The following is a 23,652-nucleotide window of genomic DNA, read 5'->3' as shown; positions in this document are numbered from 1 at the left end:
AGAGCATGCACAGAGTCCAAATTAAAACAATTCCCCATCGTAAGTACACATTGATGGACGAAACGAGCGGTTTGTGTGAGAAGACGAACAGTATTTATATCGTTTTTAACTCTTGTACACAGCCACGTCCAAGTGAGCAGATGGAAGAACGGATGGTGGAGATGTGGCAACAGTATGAGTGCCTATTTAATGTCTCCTCAAAAGAGTACCACAACCGGAGTGACAAAGAGAAGAGCTGGGGAGAGATCGCTTCAGATTTGAACGTACCGGGTGAGTGTAAAAAGTTGCTAGCGCACTAGCTAATGTAAACATTAGATCGAGGTCAATGATCATCTGCTACATTCAGGTCTAACAAAAGCTAGTTAGTTTGTTTGTTTGAATAATATTACTAATATTTAATGATGTTAGTTCAGTTGAATTTAGAGAGGAAACACAGTGTATGTCAGTGTTAGTGTATATTTTCAGTGGAGGAGGTGAAAACAAGAGCAACAACATTACGGACACAATACACCAAGCTTCTCAAACCTAAACCGAGTGGGAGTGTGGAGAAAGGGCTCACTCATAAGCAGGCTTGGCTGTTGAGGAATCTGGAGTTCCTCAAAAAACATGTTGCCCAACGCCCCAGTGAGACCAGTGTAAGCAGAGCAGTATTATGGGCAGGCATATTGTGTGCTTAAGTAATGGAGATATTTGCATAATTAGATATTAATTATCAGGAAATGTTCTAATCCTTTAAATTCTTGCACTGACATAAAATTGTTTTTCAGCTTGATCAATCTGTCAAAGACTTGATTGACGGGCAGGACATGGATGACCCCACCAGCGATGAGGACATTATAAATACATCCGAGGCACCAGGTAAAATAACAATTGTAGATGTAAAGACTAATAAAATGCTGAAAAAGTGATGACAGATTAGTTGTTTTGTCATTCAGGATGCCAGGTGTCCTATTGTTAAGTTTGCACAAAACAGATCAAGCAGTGACATTTTCATAACTGGTGTATCCAAAATGGTCAATGTTTATGATAATGTCTTTATTCAATGATTTATTTTATTAATTATTCTTTACATATTATTATTCTTTTACATGTTATGGAGATATTTAATCATTTATAAATATTCTACTATATGCTCTGATATATTTCTAAATGCAAGATCTTTGGATTCTCTACTGTGCTGTAATAACAATGTAATTTCTCTTACTTTAATTTTTATCTCATTAACCACAGCACCACATCCCTCTGCCCAAAAAAGGGATGAAGAACTCACCACCTCTTTTCCCACTCCCAAATCGGGATCGAAACGTCACAAAGGGGATGCAGATTCTATCGAGCGACAGAAACTTAATTTGTTACAGCAAGTTACTTCAGTTCTTGCCACTCCAGATCCTTACAGCTCCTTTGGACATCAAGTTGCTGTGGAACTTAAATTAATAAAAAATGTAAGCATACAGAAAAAATATCATATAAACTAGTGCTAACATGTTGCCAAACAACTGTAAACAATCTAGCCCTTGCTAGCGCACTACTGTAAACATTTTAAAACAGTTAAAAATCGTACCTCTAGTTCTCGCTGAAGAACAGACAATCCATGCTGATCCCGACTTCCCAACCATTTTCTCGTCCACGCTTCGTTTGATTTTCTTTTGTTTTTTATTGCTACAAAGAATAAGTATTAATACAGCAAGTTGCCGCGACACACTATCCATTTTGTTTACATGCGCTTCCCCGTGAGATCGCGTCACGTGAGGAGCTAAATCTTAAGAATATCTTGTAGTGTGTGATGCGCCACTATTCTCAAATATTGTAGTGTGAGCATGTTTAAGATCTGAGGGAAGAATATCTGCAAAGATTCTCCTTAAGTGTGTGTGCTGCAACCAGATTTCACAATCGGTTAGGATGTTAAAAATCCTGTAGTGTGAGCCAGGCTTAAAGCATCAAAACCTTCGATCCTAGGGAGACTCCTAGAAGGCTGGCGTTGTGGATGAGACTGAGGTCTGTTAGTGTTGGTCAGCAGGACTTTTTCAAGCATGTCAATGACCTTTTCAAGAGCAGAGAAATCTGTACATTTCTGTCGTTGCTCGCACACTGTGGGAACGGGCACTGGAGCTGCATTAAAATCAATCTTGTTGACTGAAACTCTCTCATTTCGACTACCATGCCCTGTACTGGTGGCTTTGAAAGACAACTCTGACTGATAGTCGTTAAGCACAGCCTGTACTTCATGTGCTGACCACTTGTCAGTCGGTTTGGACCTGAAGGTTAGGGCTAAATCCTTACTCGGGCAGTGTCTGATAAACGTGCACCACTTCCACACTGGGCTTGTCAAGTGTTTTACCGTGCTCTCGAAGACATTCTGAAGCAACATCCGCTGCCTTGTTGAGTCTCAGCCAGTAGTCGTACGGATTCTCATCCTCCTCAGGCAAGGTAGTGTAAAAATCAGCAAGCGGGACCGGCGAGTAATGATTACAACTGAAATGTTTGCGCAACAGGCTATAGACAGAGTTTGGACAGACAGTGGTGGCAGAATCACAGTTCCTGATCCAGAGTTTGACTACATCCTTTGCTTTACCACGCAGGTGCACAAGAATCTCTTCCACATGTTCGTCAGAATTCATGTTGCTCTTTTTAACAAATGTCCTCAACAGATCTTCCCATTCCTCAATTTCAACTGTGTCAGAACTATCCCCTCTGAATGAAGGTGGCTCCTTGACTTTTCTGTGCTGAATTACTTGACTTTGCGACAGATTTACCATGCCTGATGGGCTGTTAATAGCCTTAGAATCGCCAGTTGTCTATTTGGCATGTCAATGTCCAAGCTAAAAGGACTAAGATGGGACATAATGTTGTCTGCTAACTGTTGGCCAATTTGATGGACAATTGAACTCATTTGTCCTAACATATCAGGCACACCATGGTCAGCATTAGGTGTTGACGTGCTGAAATCTCTAGGCTTTTGATTGACGTTTGACTGCATGTCTGCTGCATCACAATCTCCCACAGTACACACCCCACTTGTAATGCCAGGTCTGCTATCACTATTCCCAGTATTGGGGCTGTCCATTGAAAAGGGAAGTGGTACACCTAAAACCCCTCTGCCTCTGCTCTGCCTACTGGACTAGGACTGAATTGGTCAGGCAAATATCTCCTGCTATTACTCATTATGAACGAAACAAATGTGCTGCAAGTTCACACACACATATAAACATAATGTCAGTGATCAGAGCGAAATGTCCCATAAACTGAAAAAGGATCGAGTGAAAGTGTCTCTTGAACACGAACGGCTGTGACCCAAGGACGAGCTGTTAAACGACGGTGATTTCCATCAACTTGCTTGAAGACGCGACCCATAACAACACAGCGGCACCACAACTTCACGGCACCAATGTGACGGTGTGTCCTGGGCCGTCTGCACAATGGAGACACAAACGTGGAAATAGGGGTTTCACTTCACAGAGAATAAATCAGTTCCACAGCATATCTCGTTATCTCTGCGGTTTATTTAAAACAGTACTCTTTCTTTTTAATCTTTTTCTTTTGCGTTGTGATCGTATAATGAGTACAGTTTTGCAGAATTCTAAAACATTTTCAGTGAATTAATCACAAATCAACTCAATGAAAAACAGAACAATTCAATTAAATTCAATAGAAAGGGAAACACCCCCACCTAGTGGTGAACATGCACAATTCTACATGAATAAAGCAATTAATCCATAAAACACATTATAACAATATATTTTATACACATTCACTAGTTCACACTTACAAATAAGTCAGATAGAATAAATGCGTATTTGGCGTGCTGTCCGAGGAGAGGGCTCCGGGCTCGGTATTCGGCCCGAACCCAGAGTACTCCCCCCGTATTCCTGGCTGTAAAGATTGAGCCAAGAGTGAGGAGTGATGCTGGAAAACTGTCAAGGAATATTAGGTGAGTTGACAGAGTGGATATATATATAGGGTAGAGTGGGGGAAAACGCCCCCCTTAAGGAAAATGTGACATTACAGTGAAACAAAACATAAATGTGACTAGAATTGCTCAATTGTTTTGAGTGACTATGGCAGGAGTTATTCACCAAATATTAAAATTGCTCAGCCTTCATAATTAATTAGTATTTTCACTGAAAATATTTTTGTACAAAGGGGGCGTTTTGCCCCAGCGGTGGGGTAAAATGCCCCCTTTCTTACCAACCAGTTTGCTTCATAGATCAACAGCAAAATTAACAGACAATAGTTTTTAATCTCTAAAGGTAAAAGGCAAGTAATGTATCAACATGTATATATATTAATATTTATTTCAGCAATGTCCAAAATAGCCAAATTTAACTACCTTCCATCAGTGAGTTAATGCTCACTTGAGGTAATTTTTTCATGTTTTGTTCAAATATTTAGATTTTACCACCTAGTTATACTGCATTAAGTGTAAAACAAAGGATTTGATAGACAGAAATATTTTATTATAGTAATTATGATAGAGAAACTATGCCCCCAGGGGGGGCGTTTTACCCCTCAGCGTAGGGGGCGTTTTACCCCACAAGCTATGAGTTTTTAAAAAAATGTTTAATTTTTACAATATAATTATATTCCTTATAAATAATATATGATCTCAAACTACAGACTTCACTATTCATCTATCATACATCACTGCGATATCCTGCAGAACAATATTCTCTTAAAGTCCCCGTGAAATCAAAATTGACTATATTCACTTTGTTCGCCTAAATTGATCGTTTTGTGCTGAACAATTCATCCATGCGAGTCAATCCACACAAAAAAATTTTTTGGCTTCATAATCTTTAATCAAAATCTGAAAATGCCCCTCCCCTCTGCATTGGAGGACCTTCACTGATGACGTAGGCGTGAGGAATTTGGCGTCTCCTTAATCCGTAACCACGCCCCTCCAACTGACAGTAGACAGGCTGCCTGTGTGTTTGACAGCGCGTGAAAGGAGAGATGGCGAGGAGGTGCATTTTTGGTTGTGGAACTCACGGAACACTTTTCCCTTTCCCTAAAATTCCCTCGTTACGGTCCAGATGGCTCGATTTTTTTACATTTCGAGGAAGGAGGGATAACAGAGTGGTCACGGATGTGCTCGAAGCACTTCACGCGCGAATGCTTCAAAAATAGGACAGAACACAGTTGTGGTTTAATCGTGGTAAGCTAAATTATCTGTCAATTATAGATGAAGGCAACTATTCTAGACAAGGTACAAGATTCAAAAACATAAAACGCACGTTACTATCATTGGTTGCAGCAGTAATAGCAAATAAAAATAGTTTTATAATTACAATTAGTATTACCATTGGGACACATCGAGATGCTCGCGAGTGTGAACTTGCTCCTGAGCCGCCACGTCCAGGTGACCATTTGAACTCTCCGCATGTAACGGCTCAAACATGTAAGGTCTGGTTCCCGTGACGAAATGATCCTCCGTGTGTTCCTGTTCTTCTTCATCTTCCTCCTCCTCCTGCTGCAAACTAAATTGCGGTGATTCAGGTGGCGAGTAATCCTCAACAACCGATTGTAAACTTGCGTTTAGATCTGCCTCCATTTTTTGAATTAAACACCTACTTATCTAGATCCAATCAGGTGCTAGTTGGAAAATAAGCCACGCCCACTATTTTCCTCATTTATTATTCCGTTTCTCTCGGAAATGCGTCACTACACTGGAGAAAAGTCGTTTGCAACTTCCGGTTCACGGGGACTTTAAACACTTATTTACTAATATCTGAAAATTATAGCATTTACCATGTAATCCTCTTCTCTTCAAATGTGTCGCTGGTGTCAGCTTCTCCATAGAGATTTGTATATCCCCGTTATCAACGTAGTGTATAGCAACAGTAAAAATGTATCTTGACTACTTTTAGTGGTTATTTTGGGAAAAACAGGTGGGGGGCGTTTTACCCCAGGGGGGCGTTTTCCCCCACTCTACCCTACTTCTTGTCATGCTGATTAGGGTAGACATAATTGTTTGATGACGAGTAGATTGGATTGATTATTTGAACGTGCTCCTCCCGAACTTTGTTTATAAAACATCATTTACCTGCACAAATACAAATAGAGATACAAACGTGGAAATAGGGGTTTCACTTCACAGAGAATAAATCAGTTCTACATAAAACACAAGACAATGCACAAATTAATTGCGGTTGTGCCTCGTAATACTTACAATGTCAAAATAACTCGATATAATATAACACACTCGACGCCAAACACACATCAAAATATGCCTTACGAGTTCATTGCAGGATAAATCTACAATAAAGGGGTTATTTATGTGTTTTGAACACTTTTAACTGGCAGGTGTCCAAAGAAAAAACGTAAGTTTATCTAATCCTTTTTTTTGTCCTAATCTTTCAATCAGAGATTTAATATTGTTTTAAATTGTCACGATGCTATCAAACATCACATCATAAACCACTTATGCTTGTGATTACAGGAGGATTGCCTTCGTCTGTCACTAGCCACTGTTTTTCCTGGATTTAATCATTCTGTTTTACTTTTTATTTCTTTGTGTGTGTGTGTGTGTGTGTGTGTGTGTGTGTGTGTGTGTGTGTGTGTGTGTGTCTGGGGGATCTGCTACACCGTTCTGTGATGACCTGGACCTGATGGAGTCCTGCTAGTGGTAGCTTGTTCATTTAAATGTTTGTTTTTCGTCTGTTTGGCAATCATCATACTCCAATATTCGGCCCATGGGCATTGTGTAATATCTCCTTTGGGGACAGTGTTTATTTTGCAATGTTCACTAGTGTGAAGTGTGAAATGCTGTGTTAGGTGTGTGTATGCACGGCAATGATTTGGTTTGAAGTGTCTCTTGCAGTGTTTGAGTGTGTGTATGTGGACCGTATCTATTTAATTGACTTTATTCACTGTAGTCTAGGTATTGTTAGACTTTATATCCTGTAACTCATTCACTATGAGACTTTTATACACTGTGATTTATTTATTGTAGAAGTGTTCACTGTTATCTACGGGGAACATTTGTCTGCTCTGATTGCCTATCAGTGTATCATGGTGTTTAGTGTTTAATAAAATTATATTTGAGTACATCAGTCCCATTTCTGTTCCTTCATTGGAAACAACCTGCCTGAATAGTGTAAAGGGGAGCGCTGTTTGGATTTTCTAGTTTAGATATTCAAATTGCGTGCGTTTGAGCGCCGCCTAGGGGTCACACATAGAACATCACTTCTTATTTAAAGCGACTGAATTGTTTGGGTTTGGCAGTTATTTCCAGAAAGCTATCAAACCCTATAGAGAGGATGTCCCAGCTCTGGAAGATGATCAAGGGGGACTTCTGGCAGATCTGAGATAGGTAGAGGGATCAGACAAGGGTGTCCCATCTCCCCATTTTGGTTTTTGTTAGCAACGCAAATAATGGCCCTTCATATTAAAAAAGGACATTTTCAAGGAATTACAGCATTAGGGAAAACATTGAAGTTGTGTCAGTTTGCAGATGACACTGCTTTATTTCTGAAAGATAGGAATGAAATCATTCAAGCAGTGAAATGCATAAAATAATTGTCAGATGTATCAGGGCTAGGAATGAATATGAATAAATCTGTTTCCTCTTAAAGAATGTAGTTTAACTCATTTCTATAATATTCCAATTGCAAATCAAGTAACGTATCTGGGAGTTGTTATATGTAAAGATGAAAATCTGCGTAACAATTTAAACTTCAATCCAATTATTAACAAAACTAGTGAGAGGTTTAATGCGGTTACAAAGGGATCTGTCAATTCAGGGACGGGAACTTCTGTCAAAAGCTGAAGGAATCTCCAGATCAGTCTATGTGTCTATCATTGGATATTCCCCCTAAAGTTACCAAACAATTGGATAAAATGCTTTTTGATTTTATATGGAAAAACAAGCCACATTATTTGAGAAAAGAAATTGTATGCAACCCCAAAGATCATGGTGGTTTAGAGGTTTAGAGTTATGACGCTTTGAACAATGTATTTAAAATGAATCGGCTTATTCAGTATTTAAAAAATAAAGACAGTATCTGGAATTCCTTTCCTAACTCTCTATTTAAACAATTGGACGACCTCTCATTTTCACTGAAGTGTAATTATTCAATTGAAAAAATAGCAAAATTTAATAAACAGGCTCTCATGGCATGGACACGGGCCTACAAACATAACTTTTCACCTATAGGAGATATTATATCTGGAACAACAAAGACATCCTTTACAAAAATAAATCTCTCTTTTTTGATTACTGGTTTGAAAACAATATTATATTAGTTAGTCAGCTTTTGAATAATGATGGAAATTTATTAACATATAGAGAATTTTTGAATAAATTTAAAATACCAGTCAGACCTAAAGACTTTGCAGTTGTAATGGATGCAATTCCCAGGAAAGTATTGATCCTTCTTAGAAATGCATCACAGGAGGAAGATCTACATTTGACAGATATCATGGGGGAAATATTTCTTGGGAATACAAATATTTTACAAAATAAAGTCTCAAATAACTACATTAGGAATATACTTAATAATATTGTTTACCCTCCAGCTCGTTTGGTCATCTGTGTTTGGAGATGTAAACTGGCGTAATGATGGCGAACAGTAGATCAATTCTACATTAATAACAAAGTAAAAGAAGTCTCTTTTAAAATAATGCATAGAATATATCCAGTAAAACATGTGCTGGAACGGTTTAAATTAGATATTGATTACTCCTGCAATTTTTGTAAAGGTGAAAAGGAAACAATTTTTCATTTATTTTTCCATTGCATACATACAAACATATTTTGGATTGATGTGGAGTGTTTAATTAAGAACAAATTGAACATTGATTTACAGCTGAGTGGATTTGACATAATGATACACTTTAATGATAATGGGATTGAGAAAGATAAGGCATACTTCATACAACTGTTCATATTAATGGGGAAGTTTCATATTCATAAAATGAAATGGTCTGACTCCAAACCTAATTTTTCTTGCTTTAAAAATGATTTTAAGCTTTATTGTTCTGTTGTGTGTAATTGCACAAGTAAAAAGGCCATTAGAGCTGATAGCATTGTAAGCAGGGATTATGTTGTATAAAATAGCACCTTTTTCTGTTGTTTGTAATACTTATTTTCTTGTCCTCTGGCACTGTTCTTATTTTACTTTATTTACTTGTATTTGTTTTACTTTGAATGATTATGTCTCATTGTATTGTTGTGGTTCATGGCATTAATAATAATAATAATAAAAAGTCCCATCACTAGCGGTGTGTGTAAAGAGCTGAAGACGAGAGTCCTGCGGATTCCCCCCCCACAGCTCAGAGGATCTGACGTCACAGCAGCGCGGTGAGACTCGCTCAACTAGTTATAATAAACAGATCATAATCTCAATAGACTGCAACCTAAACAGTCTGCCTCTGCTAACCCTAAATTAAAGATATTAATGGATACATGTGATATTATCGATATTTGGAGGGAAACATTTCCGAACACTAAATCCTATACTTGGAGTAACAAAAATTGCTCTAGACAGTCTCGGATAGACCACTGGCTTGTTTCACATTCTGTTAGGGATTTCAGTGTTTCTGTTAGCATTCTCCCTTCACCCATGACTGATCATAAAGCAACTCTTATCCAATCCCCTCTATCTTTAGTTATCTCTTCTTCAAGACCTAGAGCCTCTTACTGGAAGTTTAACGCTTCTTTGCTTAAGCATGATCAATGAAGGAAAAACATTTGATTTTTGATTAAGTATTACTGGATCAAAGCACAAATGGAAAATAAATACGGCCTCAATTGGGAACTTCTTAAACATGAAATTAGTGCTAGGAATTTTGGCAGCCTTCTAGCTAAACGTAAAAGACTTGAAGAAGAGACTGTCATTTCCAACATAATGACTCTCTCTGGGAAAATGCAGGATGGTTTGTCAGAAGCTGAATTTATTGATCTGCAAACTCAGACTCAGTGTATAAGAATAAGGCGGAGGGTGCTTTTATTCGCTCTAGAAGAAGGTGGCTAGAACAAGGAGAACAAAGTACTGCATATTTCTTTAGAATGGAAAAGAATAATTTTAGAAATGTAACTATTAATTCTTTACATTTAAATTGTCCCGAAGGAAATCGGCACATTTTGTGCAAACTTCTACTCAAATCTTTACAGCTCTAAATATTGCAAAGACTCAGCTTTGTCTATTTTCCAGTCTTTGAAAGATGTTAGGACATTATCTAATGAAGATAAGAGCACCTGCGATCGTGATTTATCCATTGATGAAATAATTGAGTCTATTGAAGCTCTTAAGAACAATAAGTCTCCGGGCACAGATGGGCTGACAGCCGAACTGTACACAAGTTTAGCTTTAGAGTTAGCACCTTTCCTGCTTGAAACTTATTTGGAGAGTATTGCGTCTGAGACACTTCCACCTACTTTATCACAGGGATTACTTACTTTAATACCTAAACCTAAGAAAGACATTCTTTTGATTGATAACTGGCGTCCAATCTGCTTGTTAAACTGTGATTATAAGATATTAGCTTTGGTACTCGCCAAAAGACTTAAACGGGTTCTGGGTATGACAATAGATTTCATCCCAAAGAGGCATATTGCTAACATTATATGAGGAACTGATTAGAGATGAAAGTTTTATTCTTTTTTATTTTATTTTTATAAAGCCTTTGATTCCCTTGAACATGAATTTATTTTGCAGGCCCTGTATGAATTTGCTTTTGGTGATTTCTTTTGCAAAACTGTCAGAAACTGCTCAATGAATCTGAAATCTGGCACTTCTCCAAGGTTTAATGTGTTTAGAGGGGTTCGCCAGGGTTGCCCGGTATCGCCTTATTTGTTCTTGGTGGCTGCTCAACTCCTTACTACTTCCCTGTTGAATAGTCAATTACAATTACTAATATAGCAGATAAACACATTATTATAATGCAGTTAGCTGATGATACCACACTCTTTTTAAAAAACGACTCGCAGATCCCTATTGCTCTTGATCTTATCAAAGTGTTCTCAAAAGCTTCTGGTCTTTCTCTGAATTTAGATAAATGTGAACTTCTTCCATTAAAGTCTTGTTCTGCTCCATTCCTGCACAATATTCCTGTTAAGTCTCAAGTGAATTATTTGGGTATTACAGTTTGTAAAGATGTCAGTGCGAGAAGGAATTGAAACTTTGATCCAGTAATTACTAATGCTAAGAAAAAGTTAAATTCCTGGCTCCAAAGAGACTTGCCTTTCCGAGGAAGGGCTCTCCAAGCGGAGCGTGTTTCTAGACTGACCTACCCTGCTCTCTCTCTCTGCATGTGGACAAGACAATTAGTGTAGAGGTTGATAGAATGCTTTTAGAATTTTTATGGAAACACAAGAGACATCAAAAAATCTGTTGTCATAAATAGCGTTGAACATGGCGGTTTTAACTTTCTTGATTTTGCTTCTTTAAACAATACGTTTAAAATCAATTGGTTGAGGCAGTTCTTGTGTGATTCTGATGCAATATGGAATGCTATACCCAATTATATTTTTTTCTAAAGTTGGTGGTCTCAACTTTCTGTTAGTATGTAATTATAATATCTCTAAATTGCCCATCAAATTGTCAAATTTCCATAAGCAGGTGCTTTTGGCCTGGCACTTGATTTACCAACATAATTTTAGTTTTGTTTTTAAGACTTTTGACCCCAATCGCCGGCCATACTCTGTTTACGTGTCTCTCTCTCTCTCCCTCCCTCTCTCTCTCTCTCTCTCTCTCTCTCTCTCTCTCTCTCTCTCTCTCTCTCTCTCTCTCTCTCTCGTCACACATAGAAAGTGAAAGTAAGTTTTCCTGTCGCCATTTTAAGCAGGAGAAATGCGAAATACGACACGGAAAAAAACAGAACATCAAAGTGTTTATCAACCATTATAAAGGGATTGAAGTGTAGTTTTATGATGTTAAAGCTGGAGGATTTGAGATCCTGTATCTTGTAAAAGTTTGATCAAGGTGAGTGTTCATGTGTGACTTTCTCATATATGAATCTCTGGAGGACATTGTATTTAATATGAATCCTTAAATAAAGGGTTTTTTTTTCACTTCAATGTTTCCTTTGTGTTTCGTGATGTTTGTGAACATACATAGGCCAATTCACACAAACGTCAACAAAACACTTTTTAAAAATTTTTTTGTATCGGATCAGTGTGTGTCGATGTGGGTCGGGGTTTGTTTTCTTTTTCACCCGAACATCAACGGTCGACTTGTGTGTGTGAAAAGGCCCTGTGAGCTTGAGTTAACGCAGTCACATGATCCTTTTCTCCCACACTCCAGATATGTTCTGCTAAATTATAAAGGTTGTTTAATTTAATCATTTAATTTAGTGTGTGAATGTTTCTTCATTCAGAGTCAGTGGAGGAGATCAAACTCATCAGATTCTCCTGCAGCTTCATCATGGCTGATTCTCAAGGATCCAGAGATGGAGATTGTTCTCCAGGATGCAGGTACTTTCAACAAACATTACATTACCATTACCCCCACACCTCCACCCCTCCACACACACACACACAGTTCTGTTTAAGTATGATGTGTTTAAGCTTGCAAACTTTGTTTCAAAGGCCTGGAAAAGAAGGCAAGCTAGTTTATTTAATTAGATTTAATTTTGTTCTGTGTAGGCTTATGGGCTTATATGGGTGGTTATGTGAATAAATGAGAATACATGTATGTATGATTACATGCATGCATGTATTTGAATAATATGTACTATTATTATTATTAATTCTGTTACTATTATATGGGGAGCAATGTATTCTATGTACTTTGGATCTGTCTATTTAATGTATATTTTGTACATTTATCATGTATATTAATCCTCTTGTTTATGTTTGTTGATGTTGGTGTCTTGTAAGTCCATGCGGGCTGGGCGTAATCATACGCATGACACAATAATAAAATTTCATTCATTCATTCATTCATTCACACAAACAGATCAAAGACAGTTTACAGAAAAAATATGATTATTTTGCCTATTTTTTTTAAACTAAAATGAAATATTCAGTAAAAAGATAATTGTTTCCTCAAAGTACTTTTTGATGCCGGATAAATGTATTCACAGTAATCTAAAGGATTAAACTGAATCTGTTCTCTGTTCCAGTTCAGTCCAGCAGAAGAGCTCAAACCCAGAGTCCAGCTGTGTGTCTATGAAGAGTAACTGGTCTATGGATCCGCCACTAATGTTTAAGAGTGGAGACAAACGGCCTGATCTCAGGTATATCATTTCTATAAAAGATGTGCTTATTGTGCGACACTTTTGAATTAGAATCATCATTTTTCTCAGTCAGTCAGTCTAAACATTTGTTGAGTTTTCCTTTGAGATGCGCTGTGGTTCTCCTATGATCTTTTTTTGGAACTATTTTCGCTGCTGAAACAGAACAAAAAATGTCAATATTGTGTCTAAAATTGAGAAGAGTCATGTGATCATGGTTGACGTTCATCTGAGTTTAATCATTCTATAATTCTATAGTTGTTTTCAATTTGTTTGCTTTGAATTCCTAATTCCCAATATTACTGGTTTTCTCAGTCGCTTTGGTACAATTGTTGAATCATGCTTAACATTTTTAAACCAGTGAGTTAATTTCTCAAAATAATTGTAATCAAAGTTTGAAACACAGTGCAAAACAGTTACAGACATTAAAGTAAAAGTACACAACATTTATGTGGTCTTTTATAAGTCTGTATTCTTTATATTTTACTTAGTTTTAAACCCAGTTCAGTCCAGCAGAAGAGCTCAAACCCAGAGTCCAGCTGTGTGTCTATGAAGAGTAACTGCTCTATGGATCCGCCACAAAACTTTAAGAGTGGAGACAAACGGCCTGATCTCAGGTATATCATTTCTATAAAAGATGTGCTTATTGTATTTTATTTGTATGAAATTGTCATTAATATACAGCAGTTTAATGAGTTACAATCTTGCTGGTTTCGGTCTATTAATGATCATCATTGTGCTCTTGTGTAAAGCTCTATGTGTTGTATTGTTAATACATTCACACACTGTAAAAGCTGTTGGTCTGTTACTCAGTTAATGACACAATTACATCAATATCAGTGTGTCTGATTCTTTACCCTCTTCATTCTGATTTAAGGTCAACTCTTCCATCCAGACCAGTTAAAAACAAAACTGTGTCCAAGCCTGTGATTCGACCACAAGACTTTAATGAAAGCATGTTTCCTGGTTTCAGGTAAAATTCAGGACTTTGTTGTTGTTGTTTAATTTTAGGTGCTCCAATTCACATCACACATCACTCACACACATGATTAATGATTTACACATTTCAGAAACCTAATGATGTTCTGTGTCCCATAAATAGTGTTGTAATTTATGGCTATTTACTTCTCTGACTTGTGTAATAATGTGGTATTTTAATCTTACAGCCATGACTCTAATCCTGCTGAAGTCCTCAACACATTGAGATCAAATCTGAGACAGAAGTTTGAGTGTTTGTATGAGGGAATATCAAAGCAGGGAAACCCAACACTCCTGAATGAGATCTACACAGAGCTCTACATCACAGAGAGTGGAAGTGGAGAGATCAATAATGAGCATGAGGTGAGACAGATCGAGACACAGTCCAGGAGAGCAGAAACAGAGGACACACCGATCAAATGCAGTGACATCTTTAGACCTTTACCTGGACAAGACAAACCCATCAGAACTGTGCTGACAAAGGGAGTCGCTGGCATTGGGAAAACAGTCTCTGTGCAGAAGCTCATCCTGGACTGGGCTGAAGGGAAAGAGAATCAGGACGTCCAGCTCATATTTCCACTCGCTTTCAGAGAGCTCAACTTGATGAAGGACAAAACACTCAGTCTTTCAGATCTTCTTCATCTCTTTTTCCCTGAAACTAAAGAAATGGAGATATCCAGTGATGAGTATAAAGTGTTGTTCATCTTTGATGGTCTGGATGAGTGTCGTCTGTCTCTGAACTTTAAGAGCGATGTGAGGTTGTGTGATATATCTGAATCAGCCTCAGTGGACGAGCTGCTGAAGAACCTCATTGTGGGGAATCTGCTTCCCTCGTCTCTCATCTGGATCACCTCCAGACCAGCAGCAGCGGATCTCGTCCCCTCTGAGTGTGTCCATCGAGTGACAGAGGTACGAGGCTTCAGTGACACACAGAAGCAGGAATACTTCAGGAAGAGAATCAGTGATCAGAGTCTGGCCCACAGGATCATCTCACACCTGAAGTCCTCGAGGAGCCTCTTTATTATGTGCCACATCCCAGTGTTCTGCTGGATCTCAGCCACTGTTCTAGAGGAGATGTTGAGGGAAGCAGAGAGAGGAGAGATTCCCAAGACTCTCACTCAGATGTACACACACTTCCTGCTCATTCAGACCAACATCAAACATGAGAAGGACTATGAGAAGAAAGTGAAAGATGAAGACATGATTGTCAAACTGGGGAAACTGGCTTATCTGCAGCTTGTGAAAGGCAACCTGATCTTCTATGAGGAAGACCTGAGCGAGTGTGGCATTGATGAGGCAGAAGCATCAGTTTACTCAGGATTGTGCACTCAGATCTTCAGAGAGGAGTTGGGCTTGTGTCAGGGGAAAGTCTTCAGCTTTGTTCATCTGAGCATTCAGGAACATCTAGCAGCTCTATATGTGCATCTCTCCTTTATCAACAATAACATCAATGTGTTTGACCAGATTACCAAACCAACTAATGGAGGCAGAGTTTCCCTATCGGATCTCCATCAGAGAGCTGTGGATGAGGCTTTACACAGTAAAAATGGACATCTGGACCTTTTCCTTCGTTTCCTTCTGGGTCTGTCAGTGGAGTCTAACCAGAGTCTCTTACAAGAGCTGAAGACACAGACAGCAAACAGCTCTCACAACAATAAGAAAACAGTTGACTATATTAAAGACAAGATCAGTGAGAATCCCTCTCCAGATAAATACATCAATCTGTTTCACTGTCTGAATGAACTGGGTGATCTTTCTCTAGTGAACGAAGCTAAACCTCATACGAGCTCTAGAGGATTACTTGATGTGAAACTCTCCTCGTCTCAGTGGTCAGCTTTAGTGTTTGTGTTGTTGTCCTCAGAGGAGACACTGCAGGGGTTTGACCTGTACAGCTTAATTGGAGGCAGAGATGATCGGTAAGTAACACTGAGTGCAATCATTACAGTCTAAAACATTATGAACAAAGAGAAACTCAGAGATCAGAGGTGTTTAAATCACGGGGCACAGACTGATTTCTGGGATATTGTAGATCATTTGCGTGTGTTCCTCAAACCGTGGCTGTGTCCTAGTAAGACTGCATATCTCGACTGCCACGTCATCAAGCGCCTCTGAAGGCCGTCTCAGTTTGAAGGATGTTTTGAAGACAGACTTCATTTTGTGTCTTTAATTCAGCTCATTTTGAAGGATGCATCAAGTATATCCTTCCTGTTCTTCAATCTCCCACAATCCTTTGCACACATTCTAATTAATGTAAAAGAACTGATGGAAAACGAGTCGGCACTGAGTTTATCTGAGTTCATTATGAAATGTAAGACACAGATAATGTATTCGGAGATGAAGGCATACATGTTATCTTTTGTTTCTGTGTAAATTAATCACTGAACACTAAACTGACAATAATGTAAGACACTGGGAGACACAGACGGCTGTCAGTCACTGTATTGCATTCATAAAAAAGCCAGTTAATATAAAGATATTTAATAGGAAGTATTTTTCCTAAATTAAGTTTTAATATTATTATTATACAAGAGACGTATTAAGAAAATAAATTAATGTCTCATCATAATTTTTCTTCATCACCAGTTGCTGGCAAAATGATGGACAATGATTCACATTTTGTGCGCATCATTTCCTGTGACAATAAAACTAAGTAAATTATTAAATGAACAAGTATGTAAATAAGCAAGTAACAAGCAAACAAACTTGTGTGCTTAATTTCTAGGAATAATTTGCTGATGCAGGTACAAAAATACCTTTTTCTTGCCCCCCCGCCCGACTCAGGAGTTAAATGTCTCCATGGTGATAACCATAGCAACGGACAGGACAAACAAACCTGATGTGTCATAATAGTGTTGTAGTGTAAATGCAGACTAATAGCCCTGCCACAGCAACACTAACGAGAAGAAGAAGAGACTAATCAGTGACGGCTGAATACGAGGCTTCTACAGTTATAGATATAAAACCACTTTTTCACATGTCCTTTATAAAGCAGTGTTTCATTAAAACAATTATTTGAGGGTATTTATGAAGGTATAATGTATTATTTACTTATGAATTATTATTAGTAGCATTAATAATTAACTTTAACTTTAATTAACTTTAAATAATTTTTATTTTCAATTAGGGCCACACAGAACACAGGAGATGAAGTTCTCCAGAAGCTGATGCCTGTGGTTACAGCAACTAGATTCGCTCGGTAAGTAACACTGAGAACAAGCATCACTGTTAAAACATTATAACAGTTCTTACTTAAACATTATGGGCCCTATCTTGCACCCAGCGCAATTGACTTTGTACACCGACGCATGTTTCATTCCTATTTTGCACCCGCGCAAAGCGCGCTTTTCCCTCCACAGAAGCACGTCGCTAAACTAGGGAATGAACTTGCGCTCTCTGGGCGGTTCAGCGCAAAAAAGGAGGCGTGTTTTGGCGCAAACGTTCCCTGGTGCTATTTTACTGTTCCATAAAACAATTGCGCCACTGGCCAGAAAAAACCTAGTCTAAAGTCAGTGGCGCGTTGCGCGTTGTTCATTATGCTATTTTAAGGGCGCATGCTTGACCATAATGTATAGAGTTCACAAACGCTCATACACTGTGATTCTCTAATCTACACAGAAGCAGCAGTTTTCATTTTTGCAAATCATATTATTACAAACGATAGATAGATAGATAGATAGATAGATAGATAGATAGATAGATAGATAGATAGATAATTTATTATAAATATAATAATTTATTATAAAAGCATACATCTAGCTTACACATTTACCCACATTATTATATGCCTGTTTAGCCGAAGCTAATTTGGGTGTGTTTCTCCCATCCCCAATGTCACTTCTCTCTCTTTTACGGCCGTGACGAGAGCGTTGCTCTCCTCGGCTGTGAACCGCTCTTGGCGCGCGCCTGGCAAATCCGCCGTTATAATAGCAATACGCCAAGGAAAAAGTGCGTCTGCTCTTAAAGGGAATGTGAGATGATGCTCTGATTGGTTTATTTCACGTTACGCCCAAACCACACCTATGAATAATGAAGCTACTTCAGACCAACCCCTTTTAGATTTGCGCCCGGCGCAAGAGTCATTTATCCCGCCGGGAAAATAGCAACAGCGCCGAGACATTTACATTTACATTTACATTTAGTCATTTAGCAGACGCTTTTATCCAAAGCGACTTACAAATCAGGACTAAATTAAGCGAGTCATCATGAAGAGGCAAAAGACAACAACAACGCAAGAAGTGTTCAGAATACGAAGTTCAGGCATTATTCAGAGTAGCATAAGCATGATAGGTGGGATTTTAAGGGAAAGGTTTTTTTTTTTTTTTTTTTTTTTTTTTTGAGACCCGCCCACAAAGTTACTTGCGCTTTGCGCTTTGACACTTGCGTTTCAGATCGTTAAAATAGGGCCCTATAAATTAATGGTTTAACAAAAAATATGAGTCACACTTCAGCTCTTACCTATCTGACCTGATTTGTGATCTACTTAACCATTTTTTATGATATATGTGTGAGAAATTTATATTCAAATATATGCATTTGTAATGTATGCATATAAACATTTATATTTAACCCCCTGAGGTCGGCGGTATCGCCGGCGATACCAGCTCGCTTTTTTTTTATCAGTGTAAAAGAAACTCATAAATACTCTGTTGACTTTGATTTTCCATAGGAGTTTCATACATCAATCGATTCTGTTAAATGTGTATTATTTTTCTGTATACTCACAATAAAAACAAAGTGTTGTGCTTTTCGCCAAATTAAGAAAAATAATCACGGAGCGAGTTCTGCCTTCTCTCTGTCCGTGTAGTCCATTCTGAAACGCGTCCGAAAATGAATCATAACTCAGCGAATACTTCTCACACAGGCACGTGATATATGTCTTTATGAAGCTTGAAATCTCTTCTTTTAAATGAAGTAATTAATAAAAAAAACTAATGTTTTCAACTCATGTAATCCGTTTGAAAGCAAGGAGAGGTACCGTTTTTTCCTTCTGCCTAATTATCTCTATAATGAACTGAGGCCGCCCCGCCCCCGGCGCTATTGACATGGTAAATAGTTTAGGTGATCTATGCTTCGCACCCGCCCCCCGATCAATGCTTTGAAAACACGAAGTTTCATCAGATCAGATTCACTGATAGTTCATCGCGTTTAGAGAGGATGGCGCGTTTCTCCGGTAAAGACGCTCTTCAGATGATTCTGGACAGCGAGGAATAACTCACCTTGGCTTTTCCTCAGAGGAAGATTGTAACTCAGACGAACGGCAGCATGTTCAAGAGCGAATTGATCACGCCGAGTAAACACCGAGTTTTCACGTGAGTAAATACGTGAACTCAAGTGGTCTAGTTGTAGAACATTTGCCTAGCGTGTCAGAGGTTCTGAGTTCGAATCCGCACTCATATGGTTTTTTTTTTTTGTCAAATCAGATTATGTTTATCAGTGGTTGTATATCAGGCAGAGACATGTGTGTGTGTGTATTTTGTTTTGTAATTTCACTGGAACGAAAAGAGAGTCTCCACAACGGATTGAAGCGCGCGTCCGAGTGAAGACTGCGCGAGCCTAAAACAAACACAGTATCCGCGTCTGACTCGCGGGAATCCACGGCGCAAACCTGTGAGGGGCTGTGTTTTCTCGTTTATATTCCTTTTAGCATTTTAGCATTTATATTCCTTATAATAAAAATGAAAGACCTATGTTACAGACATATGAAAGACAACATTTCGTTGATTAGTTTTGGATAGATTATACATTTTTACTGTAAAATATCTGCCACCTCAAATAAGCTTTTATTTGCCAATTTTTTTGTCAAAAATAATCAAATAATCAATCAAATCCTTAACTTTGAAATATGTATGATAAAATGTATACTTTAGTTTGTACAAAGAAAGATTACACTTGAATTGTTGTTTATTTAAATATTTACAAGGTAGATGTAAACAAACTATTAAAAGGTAAATATAAGCCTTTTCTTTAAATAATTTTTATTGTGTTTTATTAGTGACAAATTTGGGGAGAAGATAAATATTCCAAAACTGAAAATACAGTATGAGAATTAACTGCACAATTGGCTATTATAGGCCAAATTGCAAGCACAATATGTGGAAAAATAAAAAAGAATTGAGATGCTTCCAACTGTTGCTCTTGCATTCTTGTGGCTCAGTGACTCACCTGAATGAATGGCTCATTAAGTATGCGGTCCTCAGGTGTGAACCACTACATATGCATGATCTGTGACGCCCACTCCGCATATGGCCTTTCCAAACAGAAAGTGCTTTGCAAAATTCAAATCAATGTATTGTGTTATGTGAAGGATTAGGCAGGGTGATTTTCACATAATTTTGAAGAAAAAACACTAGGCGATGACATCCATTAGACAAAAGTCTTATTGGCACATATTTAGTGTGTGTTTTGTGGTCTTATTTCAGAAACTTTAGTTTTTAGTTTTTTCAATAACCACGCATAAACATTATTCTCTCAAAAATGCAGACATGTACATTCTTGTTGCTCACATATTATGGTAGCCCTGTTTGTGCTAAATAGTGTGTAATTTTTTTTTGTCATTAATATGTTTATAAGCAACTGAAAAAAGCACAAATGTCAGGGCATGTCAGAACATCTCAAGGACCCCAAAAACACCTCAGACCCCAGAGGGTTAATGTATGTAATGTATTCAATGTATTCCATTTGATCAGTTTCATATAATCTTTCTCCCTCACATAGAGACATAATCTCTTACAATAACAGTTACATTTACTGATATATTGAATTCATTGTTTAAAAAAAGAGATATTGCACAAATTATAAACATAATCAAGAAAAGCTAAGATTTCTGTTTTGATCTGAGAGAGTGAAGAGTGTGTCATTGTTCTCTACAGGTTGAGGAGGTGTGGTGTGACAGATGAAGGTTGTGCTGCTCTGGCTTCAGCTCTGAGATCAAACCCCTCACACCTGAGAGATCTGGATCTGTCTGATAATAATCTAGGAGACTCAGGAGTGAAGCTGTTCTCTGCTGGACTGGCGAATCCTCACTGTAAACTGGAGAAACTGTGGTAAGATCATACGTTACTCTCACATGAAACTGTCACTAGGGGCGTTTCCATTACAGATTTTTCGCAAAACTTTTTTAATGAGCGTTTGGTGTAGGTCTACTAGGCATAGAGATATCTGAACATCTTTGCCAAGCGCAAACCAGTACAGAAGTAGCCTAATCAATAATTAAAGTGCAAGCTGGGAAACTGAAGTGGATATGGAGAAAAGCTTCTTTATATGCCATTGCCTACATTTTAAACGGATGTCTGCCAATAGGCCTAAAACATTACATATATGGTTATTGTGACAGAGACTGGGACTCCAGGTTAATAAGATTCTGACTGAGTAGCAAGATATGAATTCAATTGTGATTCTGTGAGAATTCACAGATCCAGTTTCTCTTTTTTAATCTTCCCCTTAACATTTAAAGGAATCTACGTGTGTGTGTGTGTGTGTGTGTGTGTGCGTGCGCTAGGGATCTGTCGTGTAACATTTACAAGCGCCAAAACGGTATTTATTGTTTGAATTGCGTAATAAAATTGACAGAATCTGAGAGCTGAGATTTTTTTTATATCATAACCAACCTGCTCTGTCTAGTCTGTCGGTCTCCGTGTCCTCTTTGCTTCGCGATTTTTCTGTGCGTGAGAATATTGATGTGTGGCGTGAGAATATTGATGTGTGGCGTGAGAGCGTGTGAAAAGTGTCAATTGCGTGTGTCTCACGGTGAATGCGTGAGAGTTGGCAGCTCTGGTTACGTTGGCGCTAGCTTGGTCAACATCAGCGAATGCTGTCTGTCAAATTAATGGAATTCAAACTAACAATAAAAATGTAATATGAACAAAACGAATATGAACATATTCACTGGTAAAGGTGAAGGGGAGTAGCTTGAAGATGTCATATTCATACTCTAGAGTAGACCAACTCACTCTCTGTATGGAGCTTAAAATATGACAATATGATTTGAATTTGAATTGTGTAAATTTGAATTATTTACAAGTGTAATCTAACAAAATTGAATTTTAGGTGGTAGTTTAAATAGTTCTGAATTTGATTTTTTTAAACGAATATTGAACATTTGAAATTTAACAAATTGAAATGTTTTTATGGCTGAATTTTATAGACATGTATTTTCAAACAGCTAGTTTTTTTGTTCTGAATTCATATACTGCAAATATTCAGTTTAAAAAAAATACAGATTCAAGTTTTCAAGATGAAGAAATTCGGAACTTCAAATTCAGTTTTTTTTTAATTCAAGTTCAAAAATTCAAGTTCAAAAATTCAGATCTTACAGAAAGTAGGTCACAGGTCATCCACAGGGAAGAGTAAAGGATCTCAGATAAGTTGAACAGAGCATTCTGGCTGCAGTGCAGTAGCTTTCTGCCGCAAACGCGGTGGTGCTTCAAGAGAATCCGTGTATCTTTCGTTCAGTCGATTTTTTATTTAATATTAAGAGTAGAAAAATGAGAAAACAGCTTGAGTATTAGATTTCTAATATTCTAGTAGCCTAATAATAGTCCGCTGCAGCAGTTGCACGGAGCTTACAAAACGCGTGTATTGCAACTATAGGCAACATTTAATTTTCTCATCAAACAACTAGACTAACGAATAGCTCGGCACAACAGAAGAGCCTAAGGGCTTTTTCTCTGTGTAGACCAGCTGGTCTGAATTTGCTAAAACCTATTTCCGGACTGTATAGGCTAAGTCACGTTTTATCATGAAACACGCTGTGATTTATTCCAAAGTGACTCGGGCATATATAATGCATTTAACGTTAAATATTCTAAATGTTGACTTTCAAAAGTAGGCGCGCCAAGAAGGCTATTCTCTGTATTTTGGTTCATTTTTGGTGAGCGCCAGAAAGATCTAAAGAGACAGAGACGCGCTAAAAATAATACATTTTACTGTTTCGGATGATGTCATATTATCTGTATGACTATAAATAACAGAGTATTAAGTTATTTCCCAGCAGTGGAACAAACCCAAGTGATGGCGCTCGCGCATCGCGCTCTCACACAACATATTAGGCTATCAGTTCTGGCGTTGCTTCATATCGCAGACTGCTCATTATCAAAATGAAACACAGTCAACCAAACATATAAAAAGTTAATTGGTCTGTTGTACAATATAAAGGGCAAGCTGTGCCGCACACAGTCCTACGTGTTATTCCAAACATTTCCCTTGCTGTGAACAAGAATGATCAACATCCAGAATGGTTGCATAGGTGCACTGGAACAGTCCTTCCTAAAACGCATTAAACTTTCATTTACAAAGACGTGAAACTCACCGAGTGGTCAGGGGTGTTCACTGGTATGCTCATACAAAAATCGCTGCAAAATATGCTTTCCAACAGGTTTTATCGTAGTTTTTGTCCAACTCCATTGACTTGCATTGGATGTGCTGTGAGGTACGGTATTACTCCGCGCAGAAACTGAAATGGGGTTGTTTTCTTCTTCTTCTTCTTCTTCTTCTTCTTCTTCT

At 38.0% G+C, this 23,652-nt stretch overlaps 1 protein-coding gene across 1 annotated transcript in view; it reads left to right on the top strand.

Annotated features, from left to right (window-relative positions):
- LOC311302520 (uncharacterized protein) overlaps window positions 1-23,652 on the top strand; it is a 747,744-nt gene that overhangs the window by 577,658 nt on the left and 146,434 nt on the right. The window contains exon 16 of the mRNA XM_084428465.1: window positions 21,021-21,194. Within this exon, the coding sequence (XP_084284591.1) occupies window positions 21,021-21,194 (174 nt within the window). The remainder of the gene's footprint in view (window positions 1-21,020; window positions 21,195-23,652) is intronic.

Source organism: Rutilus rutilus (genome assembly GCF_951802725.1).
Source record: "Rutilus rutilus genome assembly, chromosome: 13".
In the NCBI taxonomy this organism is placed as follows: Eukaryota; Metazoa; Chordata; class Actinopteri; order Cypriniformes; family Leuciscidae; genus Rutilus; species Rutilus rutilus.
This window is presented reverse-complemented; position numbering and strand designations above follow the sequence as displayed.